General features: G+C 34.1%; 1 protein-coding gene, 1 long non-coding RNA gene and 1 pseudogene across 4 annotated transcripts in view; 2 read left to right on the top strand and 1 right to left on the bottom strand.

Moving 5' to 3' along the window:
- The window catches only part of LOC144364859 (uncharacterized), a 28,941-nt gene extending 24,256 nt beyond the window's left edge, over window positions 1-4,685 (top strand). Inside the window, exon 6 of the long non-coding RNA XR_013422959.1 lies at window positions 4,652-4,685. This is a non-coding gene — a long non-coding RNA (uncharacterized LOC144364859). The remainder of the gene's footprint in view (window positions 1-4,651) is intronic.
- Window positions 650-1,426, bottom strand: LOC144366716 (CDGSH iron-sulfur domain-containing protein 2 pseudogene; annotated as a pseudogene).
- A 2,568-nt stretch (window positions 4,686-7,253) lies between the features above and the next one.
- Window positions 7,254-26,609, top strand: part of LOC144364854 (ankyrin repeat domain-containing protein 26-like) — a 46,635-nt gene continuing 27,279 nt past the window's right edge. For 2 of the 3 annotated variants that reach the window (XM_078014827.1, XM_078014823.1), the window contains exons 1-11: window positions 7,254-7,347; window positions 12,545-12,626; window positions 14,692-14,790; window positions 15,385-15,416; window positions 15,513-15,585; window positions 17,875-17,948; window positions 19,373-19,466; window positions 22,485-22,513; window positions 22,599-22,677; window positions 24,473-24,546; window positions 26,118-26,211. In XM_078014827.1, coding sequence (XP_077870953.1) covers window positions 7,315-7,347; window positions 12,545-12,626; window positions 14,692-14,790; window positions 15,385-15,416; window positions 15,513-15,585; window positions 17,875-17,948; window positions 19,373-19,466; window positions 22,485-22,513; window positions 22,599-22,677; window positions 24,473-24,546; window positions 26,118-26,211 — 763 coding nt within the window. In that variant the 5' untranslated portion in view covers window positions 7,254-7,314. The remainder of the gene's footprint in view (window positions 7,348-12,544; window positions 12,627-14,691; window positions 14,791-15,384; window positions 15,417-15,512; window positions 15,586-17,874; window positions 17,949-19,372; window positions 19,467-22,484; window positions 22,514-22,598; window positions 22,678-24,472; window positions 24,547-26,117; window positions 26,212-26,609) is intronic. The other variant, XM_078014834.1, reaches the window with a different exon arrangement.

The following is a 26,609-nucleotide window of genomic DNA, read 5'->3' as shown; positions in this document are numbered from 1 at the left end:
TGAGACCCTGTCTCTAAATAAAATACAAAAAAGGGCTGGGGATATGGCTCAGTGTATGTTAAAAAGAAAATATTTGTAAATATTTTGAAGATTGTTCATTAAATTTATTTTGAAAATATTTTAATGTTTTGTTTTAATGATTTATACTATTAAGAGAAAAATGTTTGAACTACTTAACATTTTAATCTGAATTAAGATATGCTTTTATTTCTAACTGACCTCAAATTGCAGCAGCAGGTACATTTAGATATTAAATGTTCTTGCCACCCTACCCCCAGCTGTCACTAGCTCAGACACACAATACATACACACACAACGTGCCTTTTGTAAAGTAAACAAATCTTTTATAATGTAAATAACTATTCCTCATTGGAACTTTTTATATCCAGTTTACTTCTTTTTTGAAATTGGGGTATTTATATTAATGAAACAACAATTTCTATAAAGTAAAAAAGCTTATCTCTGTAACCTTAAGTAATTCTTGATGGTAATATTTTTCTTAATTCACCTAAAAAATCAGAGTGTGAAGGCCAAAGGAAGATAAAATCATTTCAAAGGATCAAAACAAAGCAATATAAAAAATATTTAACAGTGTAGTGAAATTTTAAAGTACAGATTCTGTTGAATTATTAATCATCAAAAGAAACAGTTTGGACACATTGCCAAAATTTTAATTTCTAAATTAATTAAAACCAGAAGTATGGATTTTATTGCCGAAATATACATTAATTCCTTGAAGTCAGAATGAGGCTTGACAGATAACTTCTACATAAATGACTTTGAATATACTAAATATCAAATATAGACAGTAGTGTAGCAAGAAAATAAATTGGCAGAAATAATTATTCAGCCAGTGGTAATAATTAAAACCACCATTTCAAAGATTTTCTATACACAAAGAATGAGAAAATGTTGTTGGAAGATTTTACAGCACACAATTGACAATCCTAAATCATTACTATTACACTTCTTTCTTCTTCAGTATGAGTGGACCCACATTATCTCCTGTCAATTCATTATGTTTATTGTGGGAACCATCACAGGCAGGAAACGTCTTTGAACGCCAACACCTACAATAAGCTGCTTTAGTAAGACACAAATCTTCAATGTTTATTTCATTCACCACTTTAGGGTTTTCCTTTTGTATTTTAAGATTTATCAAGCTATCCTTCTGTTGTTTTTTCTTCGGGAAGAATGGACGGACTGCAAGGTAGCCAAGTAGTGCAAGTGCACCAAGGAAAGGCAATAACCGAAGCCATTCTGAAACTGTGAGCCGGGCGAAACCGGTAATGCTCTCTGGGACTGGGAGCCGCTTAAGATAAGCCGGGAGCTGCACCTTCACAATGCGGGCCACGCTCTCAAGTACCATCCTGGCCAGCGGCATCAGCTCCTCTCCGAGCCCCCTCCGCACTCCGGCTGGGCTGCCGCGCCTGCCTGTTTTTTCTTAATAAAATATTTATTGAGTGTGTTTTATAATGCCAGCTTTCTAGTTGTGATTTTTTTAACTTTTGTTTATTATGGATGTTATTATCTCATATTAAAATCTGATATAATTTAGTATTCTATGCAGAATCCGTTTTCTTTCAGAGCTTAGTATATATTATTTCAAGACCTCCTAGCTTTTAGGGTCTTTGAAAAATCAGCTGAGATCTGGATCGGTTTGTCTCTGAAAATGACTAATCATTTTTCACTATCAGGTTTTAAAATTCTATTATAAGTAAAATTCTATACTTATTCTGTATGTTAGGCATTTTCATACTATTGTGGCTAGGAGTGTTGTAATTCTATATATTTGGAGTTGTATATACCTCCTGTGTTTAATTTTTCATTTCATCCTTAAGATTTTGGAAATTTTCAGTTATTTCATTGAAAAGATTGTTCATTTTTTGTTTTGAAATTCAATACCTTCATCTATCACAGTGTATCTTAAATTTGGCCTTTTCTTATTATCCCATATATATATTTTTTTTCAATTCTGTTCATGGTCTGGTAACATCTTTTCTCCATGATGAACTTTATTTTCAAGATTATGCACTACTTCTTTATTACCTGAATATTTGTTCTTTAAGTCATCTAGTGTATTGGTGATGCTTTGCATTGCATTTTTAATTTGGTTTATTGATTTCTGAATTTTGAAAATTCCTGATTGATTTTTCTTTAGAACTTCTATTTCCTTATTGATTTTTTACTCCTTGTGTCTTCTCTGTGATTTTACTTTTTACATTATCTTTTATCTCATAGATCAGTTGAAATATAAACTTTCAAAATTCCTTCTCTGATATTTTCTTCACTGTGGTTTTTGTGGAATCTGCTTTTGAGTCATTCTGGTTTGTTTGGCATGCTTTGTTCCCTTGCTTGTTCATATTGTTTGTGTGTCTATTCATGTGTCAAAATGGATCTCTAACAACAGAACTTCTATTCTGTGCATTTCTAGTGATCCTGTAGATAAATTGTGGCTCACAGATTGCGGGAGGCGGGGAGCCAAGTAATTGCAACCCAACTGTGTATAAAAAAATAGAACTAAATTGCATACTTAATTTTTATTTTCACACAAAGTTAGTTGGCACAATAAACAGAAATGTATCAACTTATATCAGTAACGACAGTAAGTAATCATGAGTTATATCTTTCATAAAATAAAAGAATAGGTGTTTTCTATAGCTTCAATTGTATTAATTGTTGCTTTAGCATTAGTGGTGGTGTGTGGAGTTTTATAAACCAAGAGTTCTGGGAGAAATTAAAAATAGAGTTCACTATGAAGAAAAAAGCAATGGTGATAGAAAAGGATTAGCAGTTTCAAGATATGAGTAGGGCAGAAGCAAAGTGATATACGATGTATTGTTTATGAGGAAGAAGGAAAAACAAGTAAAAGAAATAAAGAGTAAAGTGAGAATAATGGAATTTGACTGTTTGTAAGAGAAAAGAAATAGAAACAAAAGAAATAAAAGGTTTGAAACAGAACACAAACGCAATCCAAAATAGGCTAATTGAAAACTTTAACCCTTAACAACAGAGTAAGGAAAAATAACTATGTTTTAGAATAGTACAAATGAGAAAGCATAAACAAATATGTACAAGTGTATGAATGTCCTTCATGTATCTATCACTACACATACAAAAACTAAAAAGAAAAACAAAAAGGATTGTTACTGAGAGTATGTGCTTTCTGTCTCTTCCAAAGTGTCTTTCCATCTCTCAGTTTCCATTCTCCATGGGATGGTATGGGGAGCTGTGAAAGGTGCTGTCAGCTCCACCCCCAGGGAATAGGTCATGCTAGGTTCTACAATATGTTCTCAGGGGAGGCAGTGAGGTCCTGTCTTTGCCCCAGATGTTTCACTTCATGGGGAGTTACTGGGCATAAATAAATCGGTGCACACCTAGGACTCTACTTTACTCTTCTCCTCAGGGCTACATTCATGGGACAGGGATGCCAGTCCTTTACCAGTTCTGTTTTTTCAGGGTACTGTTCTTTCTTACCTCCTTAGGTCTGCCCTCAAGCACCAAGGTCCATCACTCCTGCTCATTGAGATTTTGAAGTAACTGCCACTGGTCTTGGGCACAGCTGTGTCAAGGGAGGAGAGGAGGACAGGCTCTCTTTGGCCTCTCTGACTAGTGTTACCCCCAGGAGAAATAATGTCCATGCCAGAAATTCTCCTGATTTGCTAGGCTCAGTTTATGTCTTGTGGATGGTGTCTGCCAGATTTATATATCGGACTGAGCCCCAACACATGGATATAAATTCCCAGTCTGAGTTGGTGCCATTGCAGTGCACATGTTTAAATATGTCTCCAGCTTCAACTCTGTGTACATTCCAGGCAGAATGGTGGTGACTTTCCTGCCACAGTTTAATGAGTAGAATAGCTTGACCCTGTGGTCCCACATTCTGCATTTCAAGACTGTCTGCTGCACTTTTCATATATATAATTAGTTTTAGGTAGACACAGTATCTTTATTTTATTTTACATGGATTGAAACCAATGCCTCATGCATGCTAGGCAAACACTCTACCACTGAGCCACAACCCTAGCCCCTTGTCTGCATCACTTTTCAGTCTTTTTTTTGTCCTAATGCACTGATTTCCCCCAATCACATCAGATCCTAAGCTCCAGCTCTGTTTCTCATCTTTGTCTGATATACCCCAAATTCCCCAGTTTTCAAGGTCTCTGTCCAATATTGAGAATCAGTGGCATGCTTTTATCTCCCGCCTCACAGAGAAGCAGTTTTCTCACTCTCTGAGTCCCATATGGTGGAGCTGTGAGAAAATCCACTTCCTGCTAATTCACCATCATGTCTCCCCTTGTTTGACACTTATATATTTATGCTACTTTATTTGACAATGATAAGGTTTTCTTTCATTTTTACAACTTTTAATAAGGATTTTGATTATGGGACCAATGATTTACTTTTAAGTATCAAACTTTTATAATTCCTGTTGTTTCTTCCTTGCATTTGATAAGTACAAAGTGGGAAACATAGGAGTTGTTAATGCATTCATTACTTACCTGTCATAAATACAATTAATATGAATTCTAAAAATTTCTCCGAGTATGGGTTTGGAGGAACATTTTATAACAAAACATCAGAGTCATAAATTTATATATTTTATATTTCTGTTTTGATTAATTATATATTTTACTGTTTTATTTAATAGTGAAAGAAAGTCCTAAAGATGACTCATTAAGAAGGTATGAATTTATAGATTCTAAATAAAAAATGTCTATTAACTAAGTGGAGAGTTAAGGTAGAAGGATTTGTTGAGTATTGAAGGATTTGTTGAGTACTCTAGTGTGGGATAGACACCACATTCAGTTAACACTTGTTTCCTAAAGGTATCTTATAAGCACTTTGAAAGTATCTGTGCTATTATAATCTGTTAATTACGAATAAAGAGCTGTTATTCATAGAGGTTGACTTTTTGTCCCATATTTGTGTAATTAATAAGTTTCAGGCCTGTGTTTAGACTGTAGTCTTACCTGGCTGACTACTCCATTGTGTTGTTCCACTGTAAAGGTTGATACCAAGTGGGACCTATACAGGAAAAAATCAATTTTACAATTTATTTCAATGTGTCTGACAAATGTATTCTAAATAACATATATATTCACATTTTAACTTTCATATTGTGTATCATCAATTTAGAAAGTCAAAGGCAGTTGTGTGTTAATTCTGATTTATATTTTACCTGATAAGCCAGGTTGTAGTTCAAGATTTTGTCCTGATATTGACAGTTCCACTAGTAATCAGGATTTTTTCTTAATGTATCAAAAGCTTTTATGGAAAATCTCACAGAGCTATGGCCTCATGGTTTCTAATAAACAAGAAGATCAGGCAAGTGTTGTAGAGAAATTATTTTACTGAAAGTTATGAATAACATTATTTAGACAATGTTGTATTACTTATATTAATCCTTAGAGGACATTCTAATTTCTCTACCTCCTGATTTTCCAGTTAGTTTCTCTTCAATTACTACCCCTAACAATTTTATGAAGACTTTTACTTTTATGTTTTTTTCCTTTTTTATGACTATAACCTTTTATTTAATTTCTATTTGTATTTTCTGTTTTGTTCTCTTTTGAGTTTCTGCTTTATTTTGTCAATTGAATATTTTTTTCTTTTGACAGATCAAAAGTTTAGAAATTTCAGAATTTTAAGGAATTTTAGAAACCTTCTAGTCTTTCAGCATGTGTTCTACATGCCAGCCAAATGATAGTTTTGAGGATGTACCTGGAACTTAAATATATTAAAGGGAGTTTTCTGGGTACAAACAATGACAACAATGAGATTTAAACTCCAGTTTCTTAATTCTGAGCTCAGTACATTTTCTGGTTATCATTTTTAAGGTGATTTTTTTTAAATAATAGATTGAAGATTGACTATAGGAACCCAACTAAAGAGGACAAGACTAGAATTTTTAAGTGAACACAGTGGTAGAGGATCAAAATTTAACTAGTGAAGGAAAGGGCTATAAAAGTATTCACCCAGAGTAACAACACTGTGTTGGGTAGGAATAAGCATTTTAAAAAAGAGACCAAAATCTTAGGGTTTATGATTAGTTTGATGAGCACAAAACAGGAATGAAGGACACAGAATATTAAAAGCTCTCTATAAAGGCATATTAATACAAAATTTAGAGGAAGTCTTAATAGCTTGTATTTTGCCTGTTTTCATCTCTGCGATGCAAGAATGGATTAGAGACTAGTGAAACAGACTGTGGAAATTGTTAGAATACATGAATCTGTGGCACAAAACAGGTTTTCATTCACCTTCACTTTCTTTCCCAATTGCTGTTGTCCTTAAAATGTACATGTAGTGCTGGGCAAAGGAGTGATTGGCAGGGAAAGTTATTATAAAGCTTCAGTTGAGTAGTTGGAAAGGTATTCAGACAGGCCAATGATTGAGACTCCATTTAGTTTAACCTTGTGTCAGAAATCTGAATATTCAAGGGATGTAGATTTCAAGTTTAGAGACTGCCACTGAGTTTTGCAGATGAGTGACTGGGAAATGGATTCCCAGAGGAAGGAGGGTATTTACATAATTGCTAGGGAAACAGAGGTACAAATACCAAGACTCTGCTTTTCTGGCAGTCTTTTCCCCTGGGTGTCTGAGTGCTTGTAAAGGTTTTAAAGGGCTTGCTAGTTTATGAGGACCTGAATAAAGTGAGACCTATACAGGAAAAATCAATTTTATAATTTATTTCAATGTTTCTGACAAAGGTATTCTAAATAACATATATTCACTTTTTAACTTTCAATAATTTTTAAAGTTCCAGAGAACTCTGTGCATTATTTATGGGTAGAGGGAATAAATAGTGTATTATTATTGGTGATTTCTATGCTGAAGAACAATATTGCTTAGTATTTGACTCCCGGATATTCACGAGAGAGAACTGTGCCTCTTGTTATCTTGTCTTGTGTTTCCAGAGGTTTGTTTCAGTTCAAGTGAAAAAAAAAAAAAGTCAGCCATTAATTGGGTTTTTAAATTCAGCCTTCAAGTCAGGCAATTTGCAAGAAAAAATTATTATCTGTTTCTGCTCATGTACTGGATATTGCTCTGAATTGGAACTAAGAGTGCCTTAATATCTATATTGAATATTTTATAGATTCACAGCAGTAGAGTCAGAAAGAGGTGAACACAAGCTATTTTTTTTGATTGGAGGTCATATTTTAAGTAATCAATCAAGAAACACCATTTAATAAGTTATACCTTAAATTAAACAGAGTTTATTTTAAAAATAAAACTATTCACCATTTTTGTTATACATTTTTGCTTTAAAGATCTATCAAAAAATCACACTCAGATGATTCCTTGTTTGCAATGGTTCAGGACAGCTATGAAGCTCCTATTAAGGTAAAGTGATTTTTTTGTAAAAAACCTCATGTTCTTGCTCTGAATTTTGTGTTTTAAGATGTTAATGCTGAAAATTTAGCTATATTTTTTCTTATATTTTATATGAATATTTGCTAAGAATCCATTTTAAAGAATTATTTAATTTTTTAATTTAATTATTTGATTAAATTATTTAATTATTTGATTTTTTTAAAAAAAATGCTTTTTGTATCACTGTTCTCTCAAGTACTTGGGGATCATGGGGGCTGGAAGTAACAATGGGCTGTGAAATGCATAGTGAAAGAAAAATTGCATTAGAAACAGCTTTCTAACTGTAGAGGAAACATAATATTTATTCAAGGATTTTTTGTATCAGTTTTCATTACTGTGGTTTTTAAATCATTCTTACATGACTTACAATACTCATGCCTAAATTAATTTTTACAAAATTGTGGAATTTCCCTGGTGCCTTTAGTTTGGAATATATAATATACATTGCACATAACTTTTCTTTTTTTACTTGGACCCTTGATATTTTGGTATCATAGCATTTGAGGAGACCTATATTCTCTATTTCTTTCCGTGGCTCCATGTTTATACTAAAGTAATATTGGGAATTATGGCAACCCAGAAATCTAGAATCTGTATCTTAATACTTGTATTAAAATGGCTTGCATATCCATACTTTGAGTCTTTCCACTAAAAGTGACAGTAATTAAAAAAAAAACTCTAAGTAAATAGCAGAAAGATTAGAAGAACAGAAGGAAGTACTAGGTCCTGAATTAGAACAAATTATATTCTTTGCTTTTATAATTATATTCTAGTATATAACTTCTATTTTGACGTATAACTGAAAAGAACCAATAAAAATTCTAAAGAAATTTGAGGTAATGAAATTTTCTAAAAATTTACTCTTCATCTAATCAAAGAATAAATGGTGTGTGCAAAGTAATAACCAGTTCTAGAAGCAGAAACACTCAATAATTGTATGGTAATACTTTAGTTTCAGAATTGTTGTTTTTCCATTATAGTTTCTTAAAATATATAGATTCTATGTCAAATTTTGAAATTTCAAATTTTAGATGTTTCTGTATTTACTTACTTTAATGTTTATTGTAAAACACTACTATTTTTATGATCTATTCCAGGTTAGGAAATATATTTGCAAATATCCTGAAGAAGCTAAAATAAGGTTAAATGTAAACGATATCTTTTGTTTTTGAAATTACTTTAATTTTATTTCAGTTATGAAGAGCTAATGGATAAAATTTATTATTCATCTATTTTTATGTTGAACATTTCCACCTCTAGTTTTCCATGTGAGAGAAATATATGATATTTGTTTCCTGAGTCTGGCTTATATTATTTAACATTATGCTTCCCTGTTTTATTCATTTTCCTAAAATTAACTTAGTTTTGTTGTTCTCTATGCATAGAAATCTTCCTTGTTTATATATACCACATTTTCTTTATCCATTCTTTTATTAACTAGCATCTAGCCTGATTCTATGACTTGCCTATTATTAATAGTGTCATGGCAAGATGGGCATATGTATATTTCTAAAATAAGCTGACTTTAATATTTTCTGGTAAGTACTGAGTAGTATATTTGAATAATAAAGTAGTTCTATGTTCAGTTTTTGAGTAGCCTTCATATGAATTTCCATAGTGATATAGTAATTTATGTTCCTGCCATTCACATGTAAGAGATTTTTCTCCTCATCTTCCCAGTATTATTTGCCTTCTTGATGATTGCTTTTTTGAATGGTGGAAAATGGGAGCTTGATGTTGTTCTGATTTGCATATTCCCAATTGATAAAGATGTTATGGTTTTTATTTTTTCCCCTGAAGTGTTGGCCATTGTATCTCTTATTTTGAGAACTAGCTGTGCATTTGCTCATTTATTGAAAAGGTTTTTGTTTTTCTGGTAGGAAGATATTTGCATTAATATTTTTAGGATATTAATCCTCTGTCAGAAGAATAGCTGGCAAAGCTTTTCTCCATTTCTGGAGGCTCCCATTTCTTACTGTTTTGTGTTTCACTTACTATGCAGGAATTTTTCAGTTTGATGCACCCTCTCTTTTTTTTATTGGTTGTTCACAACATTACAAAGCTCTTGACATATCATATTTCATACATTAGAATCAAGTGGGTTATGAACTCCCATTTTTACCCCAAATACAGATTGCAGAATCACATCAGTTACACATTCACACTGTTACATACTGCCATATTAGTGACTGTTGTATTCTGCTACCTTTCCTATCCTCTACTATCCCCCCTCCCCTCCCCTCCCATCTTCTCTCTCTACCCCATCCACTGTAATTCATTTCCCTCCTTGTTTATTATCCCATTCCCCTCACAACCTCTTGTATGTAATTTTGTATAACAATGAGGATCTCTGATGCACCCTCTCTTATCCATTGTTGCTCTTATTTTCTGAGCTGTAGGGGGCTCTATTCAGGAAGTTATTGCCTACATACTGAAGTGTTTTCCATATATTTTCTTTTAGTATTTGTAAACCTTCTAGTCTGGTACATATGTCTTTAGTCCTTTCTGAATAAACTCTTGTACAGTGTTAGAAAATAGGCATCTAGGTTTCTTCTTTTACATATAGATATCTAATTTTTCCAACACTATTTCTAAAATGTTGTTTGTCTTTTCTCCAAAATATGTTTTTGGTGTCTTTGCCTAGTATCACATGACTGTACCCCTGGGTTTGCTCTCTGACTTCTTTTCTATCCATTGGTCTATGGGTCTTTCTTTACACCAGGACCATGTTTTTTATTACTATGGCTCTGTTTTATTTTGAAATTGGGCATTGTGGTTTATCCATTGTTTCTCTTATGATCAGTATCACTTTGTCCTAGTATTTTTTTGTTTGTTTTTCTTCCATACAAATTTAGAAGTAGTTATTTTCCCCCCATTTCTGCAAACAGTATCATTTGAATTTGAATGGGAATACATGGAATCTATAATTCATTTATGGTACTATGCCCATTTTCACAATATTAATTCTGCTTCTCTATGAACATAGCAGATCTTTTTACTTCCTATTGTTTTCTTATTTTTTTCTTCAATGTGTAATTTTTCTTGAAGAGGTCATTCACTTTCTTGTTTAGGGTTATTCCTAGCTATTTTTAAAGTTATTTGAATGAGCTATTACTCTTGCTTTATTCTCTCTAGGTTTGCTATGGTATATAGACAAACAGTTTATTTTTATATGTTTATTTTGTATCCTGTTACTCTGATGAATTCATTCATCAAAGTAGAATTTTCATAATATATTATTTATGTTCTTCTAAGAATAGGACTAAATCATCTGCATATAGAAATAATTTAACATTTTAACTTTCCTATTTGAATCCCTTTTATTTCTTTCTCTTTTTCTAAATTTTTTTTTTAAAGAGAGAGTGATAGAGGGAGAGAGAGAGAGAATTTTTTAAATATTTATTTTTTAGTTATTGGCGGACACAACATCGTTGTTGGTATGTGGTGCTGAGGATCGAACCCGGGCCGCACGCACGCCCGACGAGCGCGCTACCGCTTGAGCCACATCCCCAGCCCCACTTTTTCTAAAATTTTAAGTACTGTGATTAGTGAGATTGGCAGCAATGAACATCCTTGTGTATTTCCTGATTTTAGAGAAAATATTCTTCTTCATTTTACTATTGGCTTTGGATTTGGTATACTTGGTCTTTATTTTAATAAAATTCTCCTGTTTCTAATCTCTCAGGGCTTTGTCATGAGGGCCATTGAATTTGTCAAAGGCTTTTCCTGCTGCTTCTTAAAAGATCATGTAATTTTGTCTTGATTCTATATGTGATGTATTAGTTTTATTGATTTGCATGTATTGAATCATCCTGGATCAAAATCAGCTTTTATGGATTTTTTTTTTGTATGTGACTAGAGTCTCATACCAGGAGCATGGTACGAAGGAACCACATCCCCAGCACCTTTTATTGTTCACTTTGATAACAGGTCTCACTAAATTTCCCAGGCTGGCTTTGAAATTACCGTGTTCCTCAAACAACCTGATGCTTTTCTGAGAGTATAGACCTACAGCACTATGCCTGATATGTATGTTATTTTGTAATGTGTTGTTGAATGTGGTTTGCAAAGATTTTATGAGAATTTTTATACTATGTTCCTCAAGGATATTGATATCTAGTTTTTTCTTGTTCTGTCCAATCTTCACTTTTCCACTCAGGAAATTGCTTTGGAAGCATCTTTCCTTTGCTCTTAAATGTAATGGGGGATTAATATCAGTTCTTCTTTAAATATCTGATAAAATTTAGCCATGTATTCACCTCTGAACCTCTGATCCATAAGGCTTTTTATTATTGCTTCAACCTAATTGCTTGTTATTGAGCTACGGTTTTCTCTATCTATTTGATTCAACATTTTATGACATATTTCATTAATATCACTTAGATTTATTTATCTTTCGATTTTATTCTTTAAAATAGTCTAAATTTTTTCCCATTCATTGAATAAGTTCTCTAGTAGTCTCTAGAGATCTTCTGGATTTCAGTGGTATCTGTTTTAATATTTCACTTTTTGTTTCTAGCTTTATTCATCTGTATCTCCTTTTTTCTTTTAGTTCCCTTGGCCAAGGGTTTATCAAGTTTATTTACCATTTTAAAAACAAACTATTTGTTCCATTATTACTATGTTTTTTTTTAAAAAAAATTATCTTTTATAATTTTGGCTCTGACTTTAATGAATTCTTTTCTTGTATTGGTTTTAGAATTCATTTACTGAGGTTTTTCTTAGACCTTGGGATGCATTATGAGGTTTTTAAATTGAAATATCTTAGATTTTCAAATGGAGGTAGCCCTTAGTATAAACTGTCCTCGTACAACTGCTTTTGGTGGATTAGTGGAGAGATATAATGAACCCATTATTTTATATATATATATATATATATATATATATATATATATTCCACAACCCTAGCCCTCGTGTTGATAGTTCTCTATTGTCATTCTATCCTGGTTTTATAGAGTTAGTAGACAAATGAATATAATATTTGGCTGATTTGCAGAGTATATATAACACTGTGATATAAAATATTTCAATTTTTAATGTGTACTTCTCTAGTTTTTCATCTAATTTATTTCAAATCTGGAAAATTAGGTGTCTCCTTAGAATACTGATTAGGCAATCTTCATATAATTCATTAGTTGTTTAATTTTACCAGACGACTCTCTCTCAGATTCTTCCTCAGAATAATGTTGGTCATTCATTTGGTGATGCACATCAAAGAGAAAAAGATGGTATAAATGGACATACAGAAGGTAAGAACCACTCATTATAAAATCATTGGATATAATGCATGTTTAAAACATGAGCACTAGTATGATTTAATAGTGGAAGAAATGAAAATAATAAATAGTATGGGAGTTGAAATAGTGTATCTTATCAAGTTGCAACCACAGGGTAAGTTGGAGTGGTCCTAGAGGAGCTGAGTTATTAAGTCCAGACCTGCTGAAATTAGAGAAAAGTTGGGACATAAGAAAGGGGAGAGAAGAATTCGGAAATGAAGAATGAGAAAAGACTATAGACAACAACAACCAAAAGAAAAAAGAAAGAAAGAAAAAGAAAAAATAAGCAGATGCACATTGATGATGGCCTGATGAAACATTCCTTGGAAAGATTATGACTTCTAATACATCTATAAATTAGAGTACAAAATAGGGAGAATTTTAAATAGGTGAAATAAATGGCCAGGCACATGGTGCATGCCTCTATTCCCAGTGGCTCTGGAGGCTGAAGACGGAGAAATAATTTTTATTTTAAAGCCAGCTCAGTAACTGAATGAGGCCCTCAGATATTCAGCAAAACCTTTTCTCTAAATAAAATATAAAAAGGGATGTGGATGTTGCTCAGTAGTTAGACACCCATGGGTTCAATCCCCAGTACCAATAACAAAATAACAAAGCAAAAAGAAACATCAAATAGGCATGTTAATTTAGAGGAATTGGTAGAAGATTAAGCATGCCTAAGAACTCTAAATTTTATTGAATCATATGTTGGGGACCTTGTACAAAATGTATGTTCTGACTCAGCAGGTCTTTGGTTCTACCTCCTGAATACATTCAAAGATGCTTCCAATGCTCCTTGATTCTCAGACTACATTCTGATTTGCAAGAGCAGTTGAATGAATTGCCCTTTAGAAAATCTAAATTAAGAGCCATTGTGTCTTAGTTCATGGCATAACTATATTAAATTAGAGAATAAATCTTGCTTTGTTTTTGATTATGTCTGTTGGCAAAGGGGAAGAACAAATGGATGAAACATAGAAATTGTATTTTTTAAAATATTTTTTGTAGTTGTACACAATAACTCTATTTATTTATTTATTTATTTATTTATTTATTTATTTATTTATTTATTTATTTTTATGTGGTGCTGAGGATCGAACCCAGAGCCTTGCACATGCAAGGCAAACACTCTACCGCTGAGCCATAACCCAAGCCCCCAAATTGTATTTTTTTAAAGATTTTTTGAGTTGTAAATTGACACAATACCTTTATATTATTTATTTTATATAGTGCTGAGGATTCAACCCAGTACTTCACATGTGTTAGACAAGCGCCCTAAGACTGAGCCAAAACCCAGCTCCTAGAAATTGTATTTTTAAGATACAGTTACTGCATTGGGAAGAAAAAGTAGTGGGAATAATCTAAACAACAACAACCAAAAAAGAATCAAGACTAGAGGTCTAGAGATAGCTTTTGAAAATCAAAGGGAGGGGGTAGTGAGGAGGGAATAAAATTAGGTAGGTAATTTTGAAGGTAATAATAAAGAGACTGAGGTAATGCATTTCAGCTGGTTTCACTATATTTGCCTTCAAACAAAAGTGAGAATTACTAGTCCAGAGATGGTTTTAAGCAGGGGAAACTGTTAGAATTGGGGCAACCAGACACTTTAATTCCTTTGCTGCATAACCACCAAGTATAGGGATGTATTGATATCAGTATTTGAGATCAGAAACATAGCATTTAAGAAATATGGGGCATTTAAAAAGACAGTTTTTTTCTTTAATGAAACCATGGCTTTAGGCATGCTAGGAATGCACTCAATTACTCTGCCAAGTCCTTTTCTCTAAATAGCTAGTATTCTGATATGACAGATATTTTATGAAAATCTTTGAAAGTCTAAGAAGTTATATCAAACAAGGCTCATTTTGTAAACAGCAGACTCTTTAGGTTAATTTGTTGAATACCAAAGCTGTTATTTTTTGTATATATGCTAATGAATTTGAAATATAAAAGGTTTTTCATGTCTGCATTTCAGTTCACTTTTCCCCTTTGGATTACCATATATTAATATTTTATGATTATTAAAATTATTTATTAGATACAGTTCCTATGTCTTCTCAAATGAATGAATCAAGAAACTTTCAGTGGGTCAGACCAGAGGATATATTAAAAGAAGATACACCACTGTCCTCCATGGGTATGGAAAAATGATTATTTTAATAAGTGTATACCAAAGCTGATCATTTCTCAGAACTTTCCTCAATGCAAATGAATTATACTTTCCACTTGATGGTTATCACAACTTTGGACTTACTATATTGTAGGACAAATGGAGGAACAGGATACATACCTGTAATAAAGTTAATGAAATGATTGTGATAGGCTACATTAAACATACCTGCTGTTAAATTATTTTCTTTATTTTATATATTTATGCCCCAAAGTTTCTCCTTTGCTCCTCTGATTAGATATCCCCATTCCCTCAATCAATTCGCACCTTTACTTGGCATGTGTGCATTCCCTATTATATTTGTGGTAATCGGAAATGTAATCTCACTTTTGAAAACTTAACTCTATGCTTGATTAAACTAATATTGGATGTTTTTCTTCAATATATTTGAATCATGCTGCTGTACTCAACAAAAACCAGCAAACACAGAAGTCCAAATGTTAAAATATTATTTATCAAAGCTAACCCTTGGAACTTGACTCCATGTCAATTCAGCAGGAAGGTGTGGGTGATTTTGTCATATTCATGTTTTGTGAATTGTGTATCCCCTTTGCTTTTCAGTATTCCAGAATTTCACACATCCTGTTGTGCAGGTAATTATAAACTTCTATGTTTGTCTTGAATTATTAACCGTGTATAGTATAAAATGTACAACACATATTTAATATCTACTTTCCAAACCCATACAGCCTATCTTAGACAGGAGGTATTTTCTTCAAAAGAATACAGTGGGGACAACAGAAGAAAGGATATGCAAATCAGGTAAAAAATATATATACATATACATACATACACACATACATACACATTCCAGTGTCTATATTGGCATACAAGTTTAAAATTGTATCTTTAAAGTCACAACAAAATGATTTCTAAAAAAATCTTTATCTCAGACATTTTTAAAATTAAATTTCCCGGAATTCTTATACCTGTTAGGTGAATTATGAGGCTCTATTTTCCTCCAAAATTTTATAAAAACTTATTGCATAGCTGCCAATAATTTCCAAATCTTGGGAGATGAACATAAAAATATGTGTCTGAACCCAGAGATTAAGTATAGTGTGTGAAACAAGACCCAATCAAAATTTAATTTCAATTCTAATATAATACCCACTTTATTGAACAATTACATTGTACTTTATGCAGCTGTGGATTCTATGTCCTTCATCAGTTGTGATTATCTCTGTATTAAACCATACGTATTATTGTGTATTCTTTATATTATTCATTTTCTGTAAAACTAATAGAGTATTTTTAGGAAATTACTCTTTTATGATTTTTATTGACCCAGAGTTGTAAATTCAAAACTACTTACACAAACCACTTTATATATTCCCTCTTCATGCTTTTCTTTCTTTTTTGGTTTGCTTTTGTTTTAGTTTACTTTTCAATGGTGGGGACTGAACACAGATACTTTGGCATGCTAAGCAGTGGCTCTGCCACAAAGCTTTTTCTCTTATTCATTGGAAGGCTGGGTAAATCCAAGATTCAGGAAACTGACCCCCAAGCACTAAAATGAGTCCCTTAACATACAAAAATGAGAAATTCAAATATTACATGCTAAACCCGAAGAACTTAAACAGTTGGTGTGTTTTATTCTACATGCCATTTGAAACCTTGTGTAACAGTACAGAGCCTCTTATTCCAGAGACCCAGCTTTGTCCTTTATTACTTAATGGAACTTCATTCTACACTGGTCCCAGAAAATGATATATCCTCTATTTTTCATGGAACATTTTTTCCATTCTGGCCTACTTCCCTCTATTTGGCATTCCTGCCACCTTCTTATTCATTTCTGCTCATGCATATGCTCTCCACACTCATCCTATTGTCAGCATTTGGAGCCATCTAGCTACAACGCAAATGTGACTATGAACCTCTCTAGAAGATAAAAGGCCAGCTTTTAAAATTACCCAGAAATCTTTCATGCGTTCAGCCTAACACTTTATCCTTTCCCTTAATTTTACAGTCATCTTGATGGCTCCTCACCAATCCCTATATTTTCAGACAAATACTGACCCATTTAATGCTTCACTCTGTATCTAGCTGCAGCCTTTTAAGCTTTCCCCATTTTCTGCCTCTTACTGGTAACCTCATTCCTTTAGTCTCTGCTGAATCCTAGCTCTAGGAAAGCCATTATTCCTGGCACCTTTTTACTCTATTCTCATAGGGAACATAATAATTCTCGGTTCAAATAAACTGTTGATGCTAAGGTGATATAAAAGAGGTCTTCTCAAGTTCAGGAGCCAAAGGGCTAGACAGGGGAAGGAGTAATTTACAAGTCAACTGGTAGCTATCCAGTTGAACAGTGGCTGAAATGCTGAGACACCTCAAGGGGGTAAAAAGCAGTTTATGACAAGGAGATTGATAATCATGCAGGACTGAACAGACTAAGTCTTACAGAAGAACACATTTGTTTAGAGTAATGTAGGAAAATATTGCATATGCAAGATGTTCATTGATAACAGTAGAGTCTAAGTCACTGTGGAAATGACTATTGATGAATAGTTGTTTTTAAAAGTTACTGTTATGGGGAAGAGAATACCAAATTGTGTGTATCCCCACATTTCTTTAGTGTTCTTAAAATTTAATTCTGGCAAATTTTCATTCATCTTGAGTGGATATACCTTTGAGATATTCTGGTTTCTTAAACCTGGTGATACATAGTGTCTCCTCAGGTAGACTATTGAAGTTTTATACCACTAAAAACATTCCCTGAAAAAAAATTCTCTGCTGGGTACAGTGGATCACCTCTAAACACAGCTATTGGGAGACTGAGACAAGAGAATGGCAGTCTCAGGCCAAAACAAACACTTTAGAGAGACCCAGTTTCCAAAAATAAACAAATATACAACTCTGGCAGAGCTCTTGCCAATGTTGCAATGTTCTAGGTTTAAATCACTGAGTACACACAAGTATACCCCACCAATAAACAGTTAAAGAGGTAATAGCACCTAAAATTCAAGCTTATTATTACTTTTTATTTTTGGCAGACTATCATTCTCTCTAAATGTTCTAAGTTGTTTACGTAAATCTACATACATTTTTCAGCTGAACCACTTTGGTTCTCATCATCTGAAGAAGAGGAGGAAGGTCTTGATGACACCAAAAATAAGCAGCCACAGGTGTGTTCACTCAGATATATTTTTTAAAACTTCTGATTTCTTACTGTATTCCTTGTTTTAAGAAAGTCAATATGGACAAATTTGATTATCTTTCATAACAGTGGTTTGAAATCTAAAGATGATAATTTAATATTGAAACCTAATAGAATTTAACTGGTTATGAATCTGAAAATAGCATTAAAATTCAGGATAACATATAGATAAATATTATCCTTGTGATTCGGGCAGATTTTTTTTCTGAATATTATTTGGGTTTCTGTTTTTTTAACCCCTGAAAATGATGAAGAAGTTAAAATTAGTGGTTTTGGTAATAACCATTTTAATTGATGAACATATATAGTGGTGATGGTCATTGAGTACATTTATGGTAAAAGATGGTCCTTCCCAGTGGCTCAGTTTGTTACATTATAAACATGGAAAATCACACCCATCTCAGGTGCTCTGTGGGTATCACAGGCAGAGTGAGTGAAAAGACACACATACATGCAGATCCTAATCAAACAGTAATTTCAGACCAGTTTTTCTCATACACTCAAATGTGCATAGCTCACACACCCAGCCCATGGATGCCTGGTGAAATCCTTGAATTCATTTACTATTCTAAAAGCCAAAATTCTGGGTTTCATTTGGTCTGAGGCTCTATACGGTGCCTCTCCAGGTTTTCTTTTTTTCCATAGCTGCTCTTTTTTTATCCAGAATGCATACAGGAGCCAATATGACTCAAGCTCTGAAAAATAGTCAGGAAGTGCTGTACATTTTTGTGCTGCCATTTTTCTTCATTGGTGTACTTTTTAGTTCTCTCTCAGAGGAACATGTTGTTTACTCTACCCAGATCCTGTGTGTTGCTTTCTAACAGTACCATAGAAACATTTCTTCACCCTACTTTGTCATTTTATTAAACTGAATTTTCTCTCTGTGAAACACTTACTATAAGCTCTTTAGATCCTGTGAGACTCTGATGACCAAAATGAGGCAAGTCCAATAAAGTCTTATTCCTGCTCAACATCACATAATTCCAAATCTCTTTATCACACTGAGTCTCATAAGTCTGTTATTTAAAACATGTAATGCAACATAATATTAATTATATTTCTCAATAATGTTTAATTAAGTATTTAATGCATTCTCATCTTGTGGGGTTGTGATACATGGTTGTTTAAACTCTTAGAATACATGCATTTATGTTATTAAATTTTCAGGGAATACCTTTTCTATGATATCCATCCTGCTTTACCAAATCAGGAGCCATTGGAAGACAAGAGTTCAGCTTCATCTGAAGTACAAATTCTAGGTTTCCCTGTGGAAAATATGACTGTACTTATCTACATTTTAGTTAGCTGCTTTCAAGACCAAAATTTGGGTTGATGTCTAAAAGAGTGATAGTGAAGTTTTCATGTAGCTCATTGGGGTCCTTTATTTTGCAGGTATTTTCTGAGGGTGGTCCACACATGTGCATTTCTCACTCATCTGGAGAGAAACATTATATACCAAAAGAGAAAGCAGATGGACATGTCCATGGTAAGAACTACATACTCTACACAGTTCTTTGGACAGAATATTGATTTCTAACATGAGTGCTAATTTATTCTAATACTTGGAAAAATGAACCTAGTAAACAGGTAATAATGAAAAAGTAAGAAAGATAATGAGTTGTCTCTCTTAAGACCAAAGTCCAGCAGCAGGTTATAGTGGGAGTGTCCCTCTTAGTTTCTATACAAGATAGGCATAGATCATAGGGGAGTTGGAAATTGTGAAGTAGAGAGGATAAGGGTGAATACACATTGAGAAAGGCAGAGAGAGTGAGTGCAGCGAGTAAATGAAGGAAAAAGAAGCCATGAAGGCTGCTAAATTTCAGTCATGTACCAGAATAAAAAGACCACCTGTTCAAAATGTGGAAGGAAAGTGAGAGTTTCCAGTTGTGCAAATGACTCAAGGTGAGAATATTTTTTCTCACCACTCATTTCTGAGTTGTCATTAGAAAGCAATTGACATGTGAAGAACTGATCATGAAGAAAGGAAGGTTTTTTTCTGTTTAAGTGAAATGTTCATAAATCCATGTGTCTGGTCATAAATTTATGTAAAACAATATTGTAATTAAAACAAATAAAAAATAAAAATACCTATATCATAGACATTCTTGCCACTACCTGGGATGAAGCACAGATGGCAGACACAAAAGTATGGGAAGTGGAAAAATGTGCAAATTGTTATGGACTGACACCTAAATTCATAGGTTTTTAAAATATTCTTTGGACAATTTGGAAAGGAGAAGGGAGAATAGACACTGAGAAAAGCAGAGAGAATACAGTGAGTAAATGAAGGAGAAAGGACTTCTTCTCATCGTTCAGGTTTGGGAACATCATTGGGTGGAAAACTGGCTGTATTACTGTAAGGCATTTGAAGGCAGGGAAATGAGAAGCAGACTAAGTGCAGACCCAGACTCTCAGACTCTAATAGATCATCTGTGGCGATCCCTATTCAAAATGTATACTCTGACTTACCTGGCCTGCACATCTATGTTTTCTTTCATGTAAAGTGACTCCAATGATCACTATCTGCCGGCCACCATGTAAAGAGGCCAGGAGAGGATTTCCTTTTAGCAAAACTAAATGCAGAGCCACTGGAACATCAAATATAATAAAGTTATTACATACATCTAGTTTTTATTCTGATCTTGTCTCTTGGCAAGTGATAAGAACTCAAAGTATAGAATTTATATTTCTTAGGTCTAATCTTTAAATTGGGAATTAAGAAAGAGTGGTGGACTTGGGTTGTAGCTCAGTGGTAGAGTGCTTGCCTTGCATGCCTGAGGCACTGGGTTTATCCTCAGCAACACATATAAATAAATAAATAAATAGATAGATAGATAGATAGATAGATAAAATGAAGACATTGTGTCCATCCTCAACTAAAAAAAAAGTAAAGAAAAAGAAAGAGTGGGGATAATTCATTGACAAAATGGAAAATATAAAGAATCAAGACCAGAGATCAAGATGTTGCATTTGAAAAGTGCCTGGGAAGGAGAAATGTGGAAGAAACAAAATAAGTTAGCTGGGTAATCTTGGAGGGAATGAAGGGGAAACTGAGAGCTTGCAATTCAGGGGCTATCAGTATATCTATCTTTCACAATATGTGAGAGACTGTAACTTGTCCATCATTTGAATCATGAGGGGCTTGTAAGTTGGGGAAAGATTCCAGCCATGACCATCTTTTCTCCATACCTCTCAGACATACTGCTTGCTGTGGTTTAAATTGAGTCATTCTGAGGAGCAAAATTACATTTCAGAATCATTAGTGATTTTTAATGACAGCTCTACTCTTTCTCTTCTTTTCTCTCTTCCTTCCTTCCTTCCTTCCTTCCTTCCCTCCCTCCCTCTCTCCTTCCTTCCTTCCTTCCTTCCTTCCTTCCTTCCTTCTCCCTTACCTCCCTCTCTTTTTTCCTTACATAATTACTTTCTGTATTTCTTTCCTATTTGCCTGAAAATAAAATTTTGATCATGGGAATTCTAGAAATTCACTTCATTACTGACCTACATCCTCATCCTTCAAAAGCTAATTATAATTATATATTATATAGGCCTGGCCTTTTGTGAATACACTTAAAACACTGGCAAGTCACACCAAACCAAATTCATTTGCAAACAGAACTCTTTATACAGTTTACTCTTTGAATACCCAAAATCTTTGTCATATATGAGTGTGTTTGTGTGTGTAATAATATATTATTGTTATCAGATAAAGCTGTGCTCTTCCATTTCAACTTTCCCTTTAAATTTTTATGTCTCAAAAGTTTAAACCAATTAACCCTTATTTCTTAGATGTAGAAACTATCTGTTCTCACACAAGGGGATCATGAAAATCTAATCTGTTTAAACCAGAGAATACAGGAATAGAGGATGCACAAGAGGAACCAGCATCCCACCTGAATATAAGAAACAAATAATAGATGTCATAGCTTTCAGTGTCAAAATATGTATATCAACTGACTCCTTCAGATATCTTTGTTGAGAAATGAACCTAACATTTCCCTGGGATCTGAACACAACTTTGGCCTTACTAAGCAAAAATGAAAGGACAAAGGCAGTAAAAATATACATACTTAAAATTATAAAGATTAAATCTTTTCAATAGTATTTCAGTAAGATAGGTTCTATGGCTTGTTTTTGTTTTGACTTCACCTTTGCCATTGATGCTCTTAGGGACCTTCTTTGCTTCTCCACTAGAGGATTGTTGGATTCTCCATCAATCTGTATCTCTGCATTGGTATATGTTTCCTTGTCTGTTTTATTTATGGTCCTTGGACAAATAATCTCAGGTTTGTGAAATGAACAGCATGTTTCACAAAACTTATTCACAAAATTCCTTTAGTCACATGATTGTTGTCAGCCAAACCAGCCAGCACAGAAACCCAGGAGATAGCATAATTTTTAGCACAGCTGAACCATGGACCTCAGATGTATGTGGAGGCATCTGTAATGTATGAGTTGTTTTGTCCTCTTCAACTTTGCTTGATTATATACCCCTTTTGTTTTTCAGCCTCTAGGGATTCATCTGATTTCAGAAAGGTAATGAAATTTCTATATTTATTCTAAATTATTAACTTTGTAGTCAATGAAAAATACACTCTTTATGTACTATCTTCTTTCTAAGCGTACCGATCCCATCACAATAAAAAAGGCGCTTCCACGGAAAGGATTAGGCAAGGTGAAAGAAAAGACAGTCGAATTGGGTAAGTTTTACATTACAACACTCCAGGGAACACAATGTTAAAACACTTGAAATGCTACCAGTGTTCTCACATGTAAGGTGGTTTTCCCAAAGAGGTGGGAGGATTTTCCTCACAATGTCATCAGTAGTCATAGAAAATGATCTCTCCTCTGTTTCTGGGAATATCCCCTCAATTCTGAGTTGTTTCCCCTACATATCATACTATTACATTCTCCCTATTTCCAGCCTTTGGAGTGAACTAGCTACCATGCAAATGTCACCATAAGCATCTCTTTAGAATGTGAAAGGTCAACCTTCTGAAATTTCTTAGAAATATTTCCTGACATAAGCCAAGCCTCATTCTGTATCTTTATACCTTTCTTCTGCCTCAACTGTCCTCTGGCATTAGGCCTCACCTATCCCTTTATTCTGAGACAAATCCTGACCTATTTCATACTTTTCTCTGTGTGGGCCTACAGAATTTCATGCTCTCGCCATCTCCTGCTCTCTGGCTACTCACCTCTCACCTGTCTTTTTGAGGGGTGAGTAGCCAGAAAAAACACCATCCCTGGGGGCACATTTTCTCTTCCTTCTTAGGTCATTTTCTCTGACACTTCAGCTGGTCACATTAGCTTCCAGACACATAGGTTCCCCTTTGCCCTTCTCACTGGAGTCACATGGATATAGTCTAGCCTGCACCAGTTTTTTCTACCTTCCATGAGGCACAACCTAGGTCCCTTGATAGGCACTTCCAGGATCCTCATGTGTGTGTGTGCGTGTGTGTGTGTGTGTGTGTGTGTGTGTGTGTGTGTGTTGTTTAGAGGAACTGAATCAAAGAAATTACTGTTGCACTCTTTCCGAGGATGGCTATGGCTTCAGCACTCCCATCACTCATTGAGAGAAGAGCATGCTTTTTAAGCACCAGTGCATAGTGCACCTTTTGGTCAGATCAGTTAAGGCAATATTTTTGATCTCAGGTTTCTCCTTAGCAGGGCACATCATGGTACAACTTAGAATGCAACTTCCTCTTCTCTCTCCCCCTTTGTCTGAGGCAGATCTGCATGCAGGTTGTAGGCTTTTTTTGTTTATGGTACACATTTTACTGAATCTCAGGACTTTTTCAGTGTTCAGAAATTTTAGGGATTTGAATAAAATCCCTCTTTCACTCACTTTGCTGAGAAGCTCTTCACCAACTCTTTGGTCTCCATGCAATAGTGCAGCTTAGAATGCAGCTTACTCTATACTAACATTTTCCCAGAATCAGCCCTTCTTTCCATGTGTATTTTCAAGCTTGTTTCTGAGCAAATTTCATTGATCTTGAGTAGACAAATCTTGGCAATATGGTTTGCACTGAACCTTGTATCCTGTATGTCTCTATAAGATGTGTGTTGAGGATTTGGATCAAGAAAAAATACTCCCTGAGAACTCAATGTTTGTTGGGTGCAAATGGGTACATCTTTATTCACAACTACTTGGAAGTCGAAGCCTTGAAGGATGGCTGTATTCAGTCCACTCAGAGGACTCCAGTTGCCAATTAAAGTGTCCATGGGATAGAACTAAATGTTAGAGTATTTGACAAGAATGCATAAGTTTGTGGGTCCACTCCCAAGGTGTATACACAAAGAAAGAAAAAGAAAAAAGAAAAACTGTGGAAAGTTGAAACCAGTAATTATTTACCAAACATTAAACTTAATTGGAAATCACATTTGGGAATATTAAGTTGTTTTGGTGTTACAATCATCCTTTTCTATTTGGATTGATGTTCACACTTTCTAATGCAGTTCTAAGGAATGTGAGTAAATGTATTCATTTATCAGCAGAGACCCATTTTGACATGACTTCAGAAGAAGAGCACAAAAGTTCTGATGACGCTCAATGCACCCAGTCTCAGGTTTGTCAACATATAAAGCATTTCTTCCTGTTCCTTCTTGTTTTTCTTTCTTGAGGAAAGTAAAGGAGGCCAAATGAAAATACCTTTTAAATAGTCTTTTGGAATCCAGGCATTATATATTACTAATTACATCTAAAACCACTCTGAACTGGTTAGAATCTGAAAATAGCATTAGTAGTCCTGTCAACTTATAGCTAAATTTACTATGTAATGGAGGCAAAAAAATTCTAAATGTTGCTTGTGCTTCCACTTGCATAAACATTTTGAAAAATAAAAAGTTGAGATTAAATTTGAGACTGACGAATAACCACCTGGGTTATGAATGGTAATAATGGTCACTGACTGCATTCATGTGAAAGGGTGATGTTGTCAAAGGCTCAAAATACTAGTGAAAATCAGTAGTTATTTGCTACAAGTTGAAATATATATATATTTATAAACTTTAAATCCTGGTTAATGTTTATTTGTTATTTTTTGTTTATTTTTTATTGATTTTTTAAAAAATAAATGACAGCAGAATGCATTATAATTCTTTTTTTTAAAAAAAAGAGAGTGAGAGAGGAGAGAGAGAGAGAGAGAGAGAATTTTTAATATTTATTTTTTAGTTCTCAGCGGACACAACATCTTTGTTGGTATGTGGTGCTGAGGATCGAACCCGGGCCGCACGCATGCCAGGCGAGCACGCTACCGCTTGAGCCACATCCCCAGCCCTGCATTATAATTCTTATTACACATATATAGCACATTTTTTATATCTCTGTTTGTGTATAAAGTATGTTGACGCAATTTCTGTCTTCTTACATGTATTAAACAATTTTTCTGTGGTGACCTTTTCATTTTATTTCTCATCCTTGCAGAAAATTCAGTCAATATGTTGAATAATTTTATCAAAATGTCTTAGTATATTAAAGAAATGTATTTGTGTGCATTAATGGGGGGATGATGGAATTTAGAGATGCTATCTCATCTTTTTTCTCACATTGCCAACATTCCTGGTGTGAGATTTAGCACACATCTAGATTTATTTTATTTGGCTGGCATATGTAGGTCCTTGGGTTTACAGCTTTCCCTTTGGGGTGTATCCTGGGCAGGAGCCATATCTCAGTGTCAAATCCCCAACTGAACACCTAAGTCTCATATTTTCAAACAAAAACTTTGTTAGTTCATTGTTTAAAAAGTGTAATCCTATTTAATATGAAACATACTCCTCAAAATTCTTTAAAATAAGACTTGAAAGCCTTCTCACATTTGATGGTGAATGCAAAGTCGGATGAGTTACAATGAATATCATTCCTCCCGTCCTTTGGGGTGTATACACCTTTGTTAGCATGTTGTCAAGGAATGCCTTTTCTATGACATCCTCCCTGCTTTTACCAAATCAGGAGCCATTGGAAGATAAGTGTTCAGCTTCATCTGGAGCACAATGCTAAGACACGCTATGGAAAGTATGACTGCTCAGTCTGCAGTTATCTACATGTTAGTTAGCTGCTTTCAAGACCAAAATTTGGGTGATGTCTAAAAGAGTGATGGTGAAGTCGTCATGCAGCTCATTGGGGTCCTTTATTTTGCAGGTATTTTCTGAGGATTCTCCACAGATGTGTGTTTCTCACTCATCTGGAGAGAAACATCATAAAGCAAAAGAGAAAGAAGATGGACATGTCCATGGTAAGAACAACATATTCTACACAGTTCTTTTGGATAGAATATTTATTTATAATATGAGTGCTGATATATTCTAATACTTGGAGAAATGAACCTAGCAAACAGGGAATAAAGAAAAAGCAAGAAAGATAAAGAGTTGTCTCTCTCAAGACCAAAGTCCAGCAGCAGGTTATAGTGGGAGTGTCCCTCTTAGTTTCTATACAAGACAGGCATAGATCATAGGGGAGTTGGAAATTGTGAAGTAGAGAGGATAAGGGTGAATACACATTGAGAAAGGCAGAGAGAGTGAGTGCAGCGAGTAAATGAAGGAAAAAGAAGCCATGAAGGCTGCTAAATTTCAGTCATGTACCAGAATAAAAAGACCACCTGTTCAAAATGTGGAAGGAAAGTGAGAGTTTCCA

This window comes from Ictidomys tridecemlineatus, chromosome 1 (genome assembly GCF_052094955.1).
Source record: "Ictidomys tridecemlineatus isolate mIctTri1 chromosome 1, mIctTri1.hap1, whole genome shotgun sequence".
Taxonomy (NCBI): domain Eukaryota; kingdom Metazoa; phylum Chordata; class Mammalia; order Rodentia; family Sciuridae; genus Ictidomys; species Ictidomys tridecemlineatus.
The sequence above is the reverse complement of the archived record's forward strand: the minus strand, read 5'-3'. Positions and strand labels throughout refer to the sequence as shown.